Raw genomic sequence first — 12,112 nt, 5'->3', positions numbered from 1 at the left:
GGTGGTTTATGTTGATGATATTATTATTACTGGCAACGATCAGGATGGTATTACTAATCTGAAGAAACATCTCTTTGAGCACTTCCAAACTAAAGATTTGGGCAGTCTAAGGTATTTTCTAGGTATTGAGGTTGCTCAGTCTAGCTCAGGTATTGTTATTTCACAGCGGAAGTATGCCTTGGACATTCTTGAGGATATTGGAATGATGGGTTACAGACCTATTGACTCTCCTATGGATCTGAATGCTAAGCTTCTGCCTGGACAGGGGAGCCTCTTAGAGACCCTACGAGATATAGGAGGTTGGTTGGAAAATTGAATTACCTCATAGTGACTAGACCTGACATTTCTTTTCCGGTGAGTGTTGTAAGTCAGTTTATGGATTTTCCCTGTGATAGTCACTGGGATGCAGTTGTTCGTATTCTTCGGTATATAAAGTCAGCTCCAGGCAAAGGATTACTATTCGAAGATCGAGGCCACAAGCAGATTGTTGGGTAAACAGATGCTGATTGGGCAGGATCACCTTTTGATAGACGATCTACATCTGGATATTGTGTTCTAGTAGGAGGTAATTTAGTCTCGTGGAAGAGCAAGAAACAGAATGTAGTTGCTCGATCTAGCGCCGAAGCTGAATATCGGGCCATGGCTATGACAACGTGTGAGTTAGTTTGGGTCAAGCAGTTGCTCAAGGAGTTAAAGTTCGGAGAAATCAGCAGGATGGAACTAGTGTGTGATAACCAAGTTGCTCTTCATATTGCGTCAAATCCGGTGTTCCATGAGAGGACTAAACACATTGAGATCAACTGTCACTTTGTCAGAGAAAAAATACTTTCAGGAGATATTGTTACAAAGTTTGTAAAGTCGAATGATCAACTAGCAGATATTTTCACTAAGTCTCTTACTGGTTCTCGTATTAGTTATATGTGTAACAAGCTCGGTACATATGATGTGTATGCACCGACTTGAGGGGGAGTGTTAGATATGTACATAATGTAGTCTTGTCCCACATTGGAATATGAGTAGTATGTCCTTGTATAGTATAGCTATAAATAAGGACCTCTTGTATTGTATTGAACACACAATATCAATATATCATATTTTCTCCCGTGCCTTCTCACGTGATGAAAATCTCCTCTTTTGGTCTTCAGGTCAGGTGCATTGGCTGTACATCAACAGATGCTTATGGGCTATTCCATCTTGATATAGCTTTGAAATCACTAATTGCTAATTCGTGATTAGGAGGACAATTCTAAGATAATAGTTATGTGATTATTTTGAGAGGATTATCATCTTGTAATCTCAGAGGACCTATGTATAACTTGCATTATATTTAAGTGTTGCTTTTGGTGTTCTTTTTTTTTTTTTTGGTATCAATGTTCCACTTTTGTCCTTCTATCCCTGTTGGGAATGGAGTTGGTGTAGGTGTCAGGAGATAATCATGGCCCAAAGGATTTAATAAGTTAGTTGAATTCCACTGTCGCAAGACATTTAATTGTTAATGGTTAGTGTGAAATCTGTGGAGTCATGAAGAAGATGGGAAGCTGCTAACTTAACTAGAGGTAGTGATATTATTTTATGTCAAGACTATAGTATCATGTCTGTTCTCGGTCTTGAGCTTGATCTTCACTGCAACATCATGCCAAGCTGTTTCAGTGACGGAAACACTGGGAGTTTATTATCCTTTGGCTGCATCAATTTGTTTGGTTTGTGGTACCATTCTCTTTCAGTTATGAACCCTCCCCTGAATTATGAAGTCCCTTATGTTGAACAGTTCAGAAATAGGTTTCTCAGCATGGTTGCTGAGTAAAATTCTTTGATTTAAGTTGCAGTTGTGAAAATTTATTATGTAAATGCATTTATCTTTCTGAAACTGAGAGCTTTTGTGCATTTTTCGTTTTATTTATGCGTCTTTATAGAAGATTAGAGTTCAGACAAGCAGTGAATTGATAGCCCCACAATGGGTAAGCTCTGTTAATTGTTAAATGCTTGTATTCTTATTGATAGGCGAAGCATCAGTACAGGATTTCACCAGGTAGAGTATCATCTGATGCCAGGGGCAACGATTTCCCATTGCTTCTGGAGGGGAAGCAGAAGGATTCCCCAAAGCTTGAAAACAATGGAGTTAGAATACTTACTAAAGCACAAATTGATGCAGAGTTAGCTCAAATGATGAGCATGAGTGCGGAAGAGGCTGCTGCAGCTGCTACACAAGCAGTTGCAGAGGCAGAAGCTGCTACTGCTGAGGCAGAAAGGGCAGCTAGAGATGCGGAGAAGGCTGAAGCAGAGGCAGAAGCGGCACAGTGCTTTGCTGAAGCAGCATTGAAGGCATTGAATCCTCGAACTGTCCGTGTGTGGTAAGCTTATCTTCTAAGTTACCTTTTTATTAACGTACACTAAATGTTAATAAAAGGTGATCGAGCAATTTTAGTTCCATCTTAAGCAAAGAGTCAATCAACTATGCCTTAAATTTCAAATTACTTGGGTTTGGTTTATAACGTCACCGTCCATGGGGATCAAACCATGACCACAATTTTAGTTCCAGTTTTGATTTGCTAATCTAAAAGACATGATGGATGGAGTAACAAAAGTGGACTTGCTTTGGTCCTATGAAGGAAGAGGTCTTGTATATTCAAATTTCTTTTGGATTTCTAATCTGTATTCCATTTCAAGTATGAAGTCAACCTTTTGCCTTTTAATGTTACTCAATTATTAGTTACTCGCTCTGTTGCCTAGAGAGATTTACCTGCATAGTACCTTCTTCTTTTTTTTGAGTGTGGGGCGAGGGCAGGGGGTTGATCGCGTTGCCTATGAAGTAAAGAATTAGGTGGCCTGCTGTTTTCTCTCACCTTCAGTGGTTTCACAATCTATCCTTTTTGTTTTTCATTTAATACTAACTAGTATATCATAGGTTTGTTTATATTTCACTATATCATTATGCTCGCAACCTAATCCTTTGGTTGCATATAAGATTTTGAATTCTTATCGCCTCTTTACAATTTCTTTTTTTTGCTTATGCAGGTGGATCTGGATTGCAACAGCTAGGGTGTGCATCTATCCAGCTTAAATGTCACTGTAGATATGTGAATAGATTTGTAAATATGGATAACTGTGTCCATTGGCAGGTGATATTGAATGTCATTGGGTCATTGGCAAGAGAGCAATAGAAGTTAGTCTTTTATTTTTGTACATATACCCTCTTTTGTAGTCTGTTTGGGTGCAAACTGTACAGACAGCTAGTTGACTTGCCATGGAACCCCATGAAATTTTTGGTGATGCTATGAGTATATAAAATTATAGTTTTGATTATGTGGATATAGACCACACGAGTTACTGATTCATTTTAACTTTGTGATGGTAAATGATTCTGGTATCAGCAGCACTTGCACATCAATCGATTAATCCCCACCAAATTATCGTGCATTAATATCTTTCGAATGTGAAGACCAATTTCCGGCATTCGTTGGATATGAACTAATAGCAATGAAGGATGGGTACCCAGCGAGCTTTTCTAGCGTAACTATACGCGTCAATTAGCCAGGTTCCCCCAGTTCATTTGCCAATGCATCTATTGGCAAGGGAAAAAATAATTTGTGTATGCGAGATATGAACATAAGGTGCATATTTTCTATCTCTTTTCCCGAAGAGCTGATGTGAAATGAAAATCAAGCGACATTCTTATTGCGTCCAACAAATACATCAAAAATTAAAATGCGAGATGGCTCAACCAAGTGCGAAGATGAAGATTTAAACTCAGAAATTATGTCCTAAAACTTGCTGCTGTATTATTAGGGAGTCAAGGACCCTGAATCTCCCAAAACCTCGTGTACTTACTCTGCTAAGTTCCTGTTTTCAATTCTACACCAAGTGCAAGCGAAAGTCCACGTCTAAAAGGTACATATGATTTTGATTACTATGCAACTGTTTTTAATCTGCCCATGAAATAAAATACTTATACCAAAAACCAAGAAATGGGTTGGAATTTACTTTGATTAGAAACCAGAGATATCTCCAGTCACATTGTTCATAGATGACAAACACAGACTTGAGCTAAACTAAAGGTCATGAAAGAACTACTGCACAAAAGATGCTGAACATATTAGAGGGTAGATCCCAAAGAGTTTGCATTCAAAGAAGCAACTTCTATCCTAATAAAGGGATACTAGTTTGTAATTTATCAAGTCATTCCAGTTAAAATAATCCTTTACATGAAAACACAGACATTGACAGATTGTGAATGCAAAAGAAAATGGCTACAACTGAACTAAGGCATCCGAGACACAAGCAGGGCCACTCAGCTTATAGCCTCAGATGAGCAATAATCAAAGAAGAATAATATATTAACTGCTAATCAAGAGTATCCCACATTCAATTTGGGGAGAGGCATACTGATGGCCACCAAATGAAGACTTATCATAAGGAGCAAGTAAACAAATTTCTAAGAGAATCTTGTACACTTGCAGGTTGACTACTAAAGTCGCGCACAAGTTTGAGAAGAACTTCATGGTATTTGTTTGGAATGCTGATCTATAAGAAAGCCAATCATCTTTAGCTATCTATGATTTCAAATATATGCTAGCAATTGAGAAATCCTAAGATATTATGGAAGGTTATATAATATCAAGGCTGTTCACTTCAAATTCGGTTATTCATCTGCAGTTGCAATTATGATCCCAAGGAAAGCATGCTATACAGAATAAATGATCACCTTATAGCTCCCGAAAACAAACCAGTGGCATTAAACTTAAACCAATACAGGGGCAGAGAGGAAGTGTATCTTGCAATCAGAGAACAGTAAACATCCATAACTCAGCAAGTTATTACAAATTCAACAAACTCTATAGCAGATCTCAAATGAACTAAACTAAGCAATTGATGGACGAGGTAAACCAGGAACATATGATTAATGTACAATTTCCAAAACAAGCCAGTGGAAGATAACCATAGACCACTACAATTGCTTTGATGCATCCATATGTATAGGTATGGCATGCATGTGGGTACTTAGCATGGATTTTCTAAAATACACTACAAATTAAGAAAAAAGCTGAATGTACCCATATCGTATACTTACACATTCTCACTTCTGCTATGCCATTTGTAAATAAATCCATGTAACATGGGAGCAAAATTGGATCTAGCAAGTTATTACAATTTCAACCAGCTCTATGGCACATAGCAAAATGAGCTAATACGAGTTTATTGAAGTAGTAAGCCAGGAACTATAAACAGCAAAAGGGACACATAAAAACGAGTATCAGCAAATTACTGTTAGTAAAATCCCTAGCAATTATGCAACCAAAATTCATCAAAAAATGGATCACAATATCCATTCACATTAAAATAACAATGTAAAATATAACAAATGAAGGCAAAATTGAAAATTTTCATTCTAATACCGCTGTAGCACCAATTGCCTTGAGCTTTCCAATAATGGCATTAGCTTCATCTTTGGTTACTCCTTTTTTCACCACAGCTGGCGCTTTTTCCACCAACTCCTTAGCTTCCTTTAAGCCCAAATCAGTAAAAGCCCTAATTTCCTTAATCACCTTAATCTTAGCCGCTGCATCAAACTTTTCGAGCTTTACATCAAAGATGGTTTTTTCTTCAGCATTTGCTTCAGTAGCCGCTGGCCCAGAGGAAGGACCAGAAGAACCTAAGCCCGAAACAGCAGGCCCATATCGATTAAGACCCATTTTGTGCCGGAAGAGAATGGCGTAGTCATGTTTTTCGAGCTTGTTCAGGTCCAGAAGTTGGTCAGCGATCCGCTCCAGCTTATGGGTTCGGGTTTCAGTAGCGGTGCATAGAGAGTGAGCTATTGACGGGGCACGGATCCGAGAAATGAGTCCCCTTGTTACTGAGGTTTTTGAAACTAGAGATGCCATTTCCAGCAATTGCAGAGACTTGTGTTAGGGTTTTAGTAATGGAAGAGAAATGGGAAGAAGGTGAAAGGAGGACTGAAGTGAACAACGGTGTCGTTTTTACGTTGACGAATAACGAATTGGCTAGTCGAAGAGTACTTTGATACTTTGAAGTTACAGGTACAAAAAGAGATTTTCTCCGCTTTAAAATTCTTCCAAAACCCAGTTTTTCTTTTTTCCTTTTAGGACGTTTACATTTTTCACTTCTTAAATCTTATAGTACTAATTAAAAAAATATTCCTCCTTATTTTTAAGTGATTATATCAGATTGCTTTAAAGAGTGAAGCAATAGTAAGTCTTTGATTTAATTTTTCTTATATTGTTTCATTTTTTTGACGTGGCAAACATCCTGTAGCATGTTTCATATTGTCACTGTATATCTACCCTAATTTATTTTAAAATTTTACAATAAATAATAAATCTATCCGTATCAGATTAACTAGAGAGATAAGTTCAATTAATCCTAATGAGTGGTGAAATAAGTGTAGAACTTGACTTAAGAGAGTATATGCTTAAGAGTAAGACGTTAAATTTTTACAAAATGCACTATAACCATAAGATTAGTTTATTTAGCTTATGTTGGGGTGTCTTGACTCAAACTTTATATATATGTGAAAAATAAGTTTAATATAGAGAATTTTTCACAAACCACTATTATTTAGTGGTTATTAGCTAGTTGTAGCTACCATTTACTATATTACTTTCTATAGCTATGTTTTCAGGTTTTTTAGAATGTATTCGATGTATTTAAGCTACTATATTCATGAATAAAGTAGCAAAACTCGACGTGAAACATGTGATTACAGCTAGATAATTATTGTATTCGACTGTATTCACGATCCCCAGATCCCACTTGTGGGATTATACTGGGTCGTGGTTGTTGTTGACTGTATTCACAATATGTATTTGTGAATACCGTAATGTAACTAGCGCAATTCATGGTCTATTCAGTTGTTTTTAAACGGAAAGTGAATCAATTAACATAATAGACTCCTAATATAACTCAACTAACTCAATTACATCACCATTAACCTGTATTTGACGCGAATATGCTGAAGATTTTTTCCAGGACGATAAATAGAACAAAACAGAGCATCACCGAGTTTCTAATCCTTCCCTCCGTGAAAATTCGTGAAGTTGCTCTGATACCAACTTGTCACGACCCAAGTTCGCCCTCCGTGAACTGTCGTGACGGCACCTAGTCTCTACGACTAGGTAAGCCTAACAATTGCGGAAAAAGAACAAAATGCGAAAAAACTAATAAAACTGAAGATAAGCAAATATAGAAGCGTTTAAGATGCCGCTTGGCATATACTAATACAAGATCTCAAACTGAAACTACATTTTTCAAAACCCGGAATCTCATGAATTACAAGCTTTTGAATGACTACAAGTGTCTAACTCCAGAATGTCTAAACAAAAATAAATACAAAAGGGCTAATACTTTAAGAGAGAATGGAAAGGGGCTCCTCGGTCTGCGGACGCGATAGATATACCTCGAAATCTATGGAGAATCGCCTCGCCTCAAGGGTAGTAGGGCTGAGTCGAAGTACCTGGATCTGCACATGAAAAACATGCGCAGAAAGGGCATGAGTACACCGCAGCGGTACTCAGTAAGTGCCAAGCCTAACCTCAATCGAGTAGTGACGAGGAAGGTCAGTGCCTACTGAATTTAGATGAAAAACAAGGTATAATAGTAAATAATAAGACAGTATAATTAAGTACAAACAGTAAGAAGTAACACAGGATAGTAAGAACAACAACTACAACAGAGCCAAAATAATCACAGAAAGAATACAACTCAACACAGAGGTAACAACTGGGGATCTCTCAGGATACCGTTTTGTAGTCCCAAATATAAATATCCAGTGGATATCCCGGGTGCCGTCCCGTATTCCAACTCATAGTGCGCGGGGATCTCCCGGAATACCGATCCGTAGTCCCAAATATAAATACCCAATACTGAGGGAATCTACCGGGTGCAGTCCCGTAGTTCCAATATAAAGGTGTAGGGGGATCTCCCGGAGTACAAATCCGTAGTCCCAAAGTAAACAAGCAGGGGGATCTCCCGGGATACCGTCTCGTAGTCCCAAAGTAAACACACAACATCAACACGAAGAATATTCAATTCAGTCCAAATTTCCATACCAAGGTAAATAGATAATTCTAACCTAGCATGCTGCACGGAATTCAAATAAAGCAATTTGAGCAAGTAAGGCAATTAAGTCAAGTAGACATGCTTCCCTAAGCTAACAGTAGGATTAAATTGCAGGTAGCATAAGCAAGAAAGAAAACTCAGTTATAGTTACTTAATAAAAACAGAATTTTAAAAAAGTAGCACATGTACGCACTCGTCACTTCACGTACAAGGCATTTCATATATCAACAACACCAAATCCTAAGGGGAGTTTGATAAGTAGGATTTTAACATGTTTTATACCCATACTTGCCTGCGCTTTGAGTGTAAATTGCTACAAAATAGTCCCAAAAAGTTTACAGATTGCGCTTGATTGCAGGTTTGAGCTATAAAGTGACAAATCGTCAAAGATCGCCTCAAATTGGAGTGAAACCTGCTCAAGTGCCAAAGATCAGTAGAGTGAAGACATTCAGAACTTGGTGCGGACCGCACCATCATGTCATGCGGCCGCACCATAGAAGTTCAGAGGCTGTGAACTTACAAGCCATGCCCCATGCGGCCGCGTCCCAATTCATGCGGCTCGCGTCTCACTCATGTGGCTGCACAATTTTGCTATGCGGTCGCGTCCAGTAAAGTTCAGAGAGTACTATATTCCAAAAGCAAACCACGCGGCCGCGTCCAACTTCATGCGGCCCGCGCTCCCTCCCATGCGGCCGCACTCTATGGTCACGCGGCCCGCATCAGTGAAGTTCAGAGAAACTGTAAAACCTTTCATGCGGCCGCACAACAACTTAGTGCGGTCCGCGCCAGTTTTCATGCGGCCACACCCCAACTTTGTGCAGTCCGCATCACCATTTTCAGAGAGCAAGATTCAGAGGTCAAACAACCCAGTACAGGCGCGTGCCATCTTTGTGCGGTCCGCATTAACCCCGTAGGGGCATTTTTGTCCAGTTTTTCCAGCCCACTATAAATAGAACATTTTACCATTTTTAGGTCAAGTTTTGTATAACTGACAGCTGCTGCACTCGTGTGACTTATGTTTTGGCCTATCTTGGGCATTTTTAGCTTAGTTTCATCATAGATTATTGTAGTTTAGCATTAGCAATTAATTAATATGGTTGTTTCATCTTCTATTTCTTCATTTTCTGCTTTAATTATGTCTAGCTAAACCCATTAGCTAGGGTTGTGGCTCAACCCTAGTGTGGGTAATTAATGGGTGTTGCTTCTTACTGATAGATTGATATTGGGTGTTTGTTATTTGGGTTAATCTTATGGTTTAATTAAGGATTGATGGTTGCAAACATTGATTCTAGCTTAGTGGGTCTTGACCTTTCTTGAGAAAGAGAGTCTATGATCCCAGAATTGACCCAACAAGGAATTGGGGTGGATCCATGAGAAATGGTAGTCTCAATTAACGGGTTAAACCTCGAGAGAGTAATCACCCTACTTGAACCCTAGTTGCTTGGTCAAATTGGCCTACCCAATTGATCTCGAGAGAGTCAATTGTGCAAAATCGCTCTCTCTATCGAGAGGTGTGAGAATGAGTACAAATGTGCACGGTTATAACATTGATCCTAAATATATCAATCTATTATTAGTAACCTCTACCCGTTAGTTAACCACCTAGGTGATGCCACAACCTTAGTGCCTTTCTCTATATTAATCACAACTTAGAACATACCCTTTTAGCATAAATTAGCTTAAACTTGTAGTTGATAATAGTAGTGATTAAACAAAAACCCAAAAAATGGTAGAAGTACAATTAGGAGCAAACAAGCATTTCTAGTCTAAACAAATACGCAACTCCATTCCAAGCTTCCTGTGAAAATTGACCCCGATACCACTTTCGGGTAAAAAGTATTAGCGCCCGCTCCTCCTACCGTTGTGTAAGGTTGAGTTCGCCGCGATCAACTTTTTGGCGCCGTTGCCGGGGAGCTTACGGTGTTGACTATTTGTGTAGCTAGAATTGTGTTTTGCTTCTCTTTCCTTCTTGTTTACTAATTTTGTTTGTGTCGATCAATCAGGTACAATGGCTCTTAATGCAAATGACCCTCTCAGTAATGTGATAGTGGGGGAGGAGGTAGAGGATCTAGAACAAGATGAGGTCTTACCTCAACTTCCACGGAGAGGCCAACATGTCAATATAAATGCAAATGAGAACAACAACATTCCAGACCCTCCTCCGGCACCGCCGAGAGTGGCTCCCAGAGTTTTACCAAATCAAGGATACGCCAGTGCTATTGTTCCTCCCCGAATCCGGGCGGGGAACTTTCAAATCACAAATGTTATGCTGACCTTGCTCGAGCAAAGAGGTTATTTCACGGGTGCCTCCGATCAAAATGCCTACAAGCACTTGAAGGGGTTCGTGGATACATGTTGGGGTAGCAAGCAGACAAACGTGTCCGAGGATGCGTTGAGATTGAGGCTTTTCCCGTTTTCTCTTCGGGGTAAAGCATTGGATTGGTTAGAAAGGCTCCCCAATCATTCTATTACAACATGGGATGAATTGGCGGACAAATTTATTGCCAAGTTCTTCTCTCCAAGTCATATGGCAGCTCTTCGAGATGAAATTCTAGCTTTCAAGCAAGAGCCAATAGAACCTTTGCATGAGATATGGGAAAGATATAGAACAATGGTGAAAGAGTGCCCTAATAACGATATGACCGAGGCTATGATTCAACAAACCTTTTATCGGGGCATCAACACCACAAATCAATGCATCATGAACCAATTGGCCGGGGGAACTTTATGAAACTTTCTTACCAAGAGGCATGTGATGTACTTGATGAAATGGCCGACACCTCTTCGGCATGGCAAAGCCGAGCAAAGGTGCCCCAAGGTGACCCCACGGTCATCCATTTGCACAAGGAATTACATGATCATGGCCAAGCTATCGCCGAGCTTACAACAACTATGAATCAATTGGCAAAGGCGCAATTGCAACAAGTCCAAAACCCGCGCCAAGTCAACGCAATGGAAGGTGTTTCTATGTTGAAAAGGAGGCAAAGAGGACAACAACCTCAAGCTAATTGTGAACAATATGACAACAACAATGATGGTGGTGGTTATCCAAATGAGTGCTATGATGATCAAAGCGAAGAGGTCCAATATGTCAACAACTATCAAGGGAATAGAGGTAACTCTTCAAACCAACAATGGCATCCTCAAGGTAATTGGGGCAATCAACAACAAGGCGGAGGTAATTGGAATAACAACAACCAAAATAACAATTCGGGTAATCAAGGCAACCAAGGAAATTGGCATGGTAATAACAATAATTGGGGCAACAACAACAATCAATGAGGGTGGAACAATGGCGGGAACCAAGGCAACCGGGGGCAAGGCTTTCAAAGGCCCCCCATGTACCAACAACCAAACAATCCACCCCCTTTCCTTCTCAAGGTTCGAGTTCGTCCGGAAGTGAGATGGGGAGAATTGAAAGCATGATCGAGCAAATGATGAAAAAGAACCAAGATTCCGAGGCCCAATTAGCTTCGCATAACACATCTATCCGAAACTTGGAAGTGCAATTAGGCCAAATCTCTCAGTCTTTAAATACTCGCCCAAAGGGTGCTCTACCAAGTGATACGGTAGTAAACCCCAAGGGTGGGCACAATAATCATGTGATGACAGTGACAACGCGAAGTGGAAGAGGCGGTTATGTGCATGCCTCAAGAGGAAACCAAGTTACGGTGTATGAAGATGAGTTACGAGATAATGAAATACCTTTGGTGGTTAAAATGTAGTTGAACCAAGTGTGAGAGATGATGTGCGGATTGATGTTCATGAGGTTGAGGAAGAAACACAAGAGGTCGTGAACCTGTCTAGGGAACACGTGATTGTTATGCCCGAGCCGGTGGTGCCCAAAGCTCGAGCACCCTTACCTCGACCTCCTCCGCCCTATCCTCAATGGTTGGCCAAGCAAAAGAGTGACAACCAATTTAAGAAATTCATTGAGATGATGAAGAGTTTGACTATCAACGTGCCTTTGGTGGAGGCACTTGAGCAAATGCCGGGATACGTAAAGTTCATGAAAGATTTGGTTACAAAAAAGAGATCA

At 39.8% G+C, this 12,112-nt stretch overlaps 1 protein-coding gene across 1 annotated transcript; it reads right to left on the bottom strand.

The window, feature by feature from the left end:
* Positions 1 to 5,178: 5,178 nt before the first annotated feature.
* On the bottom strand, positions 5,179 to 6,081 carry LOC104215312 (uncharacterized). Its single transcript, XM_009765082.2, has one exon. The coding sequence runs from the start codon at positions 5,877 to 5,879 to the stop codon at positions 5,382 to 5,384; it is 498 nt and encodes a 165-aa protein (XP_009763384.1). The 5' UTR covers positions 5,880 to 6,081; the 3' UTR covers positions 5,179 to 5,381.
* Between the last annotated feature and the right edge of the window lie 6,031 nt (positions 6,082 to 12,112).

Source organism: Nicotiana sylvestris, chromosome 2 (genome assembly GCF_000393655.2).
Source record: "Nicotiana sylvestris chromosome 2, ASM39365v2, whole genome shotgun sequence".
Classification (NCBI taxonomy): domain Eukaryota; kingdom Viridiplantae; phylum Streptophyta; class Magnoliopsida; order Solanales; family Solanaceae; genus Nicotiana; species Nicotiana sylvestris.
This window is presented reverse-complemented; position numbering and strand designations above follow the sequence as displayed.

Bases quoted from the DNA above. Each gene is read 5' to 3' on its own strand.
- LOC104215312 (XM_009765082.2), bottom strand. From the start codon at position 5,879: ATGGCATCTCTAGTTTCAAAAACCTCAGTAACAAGGGGACTCATTTCT.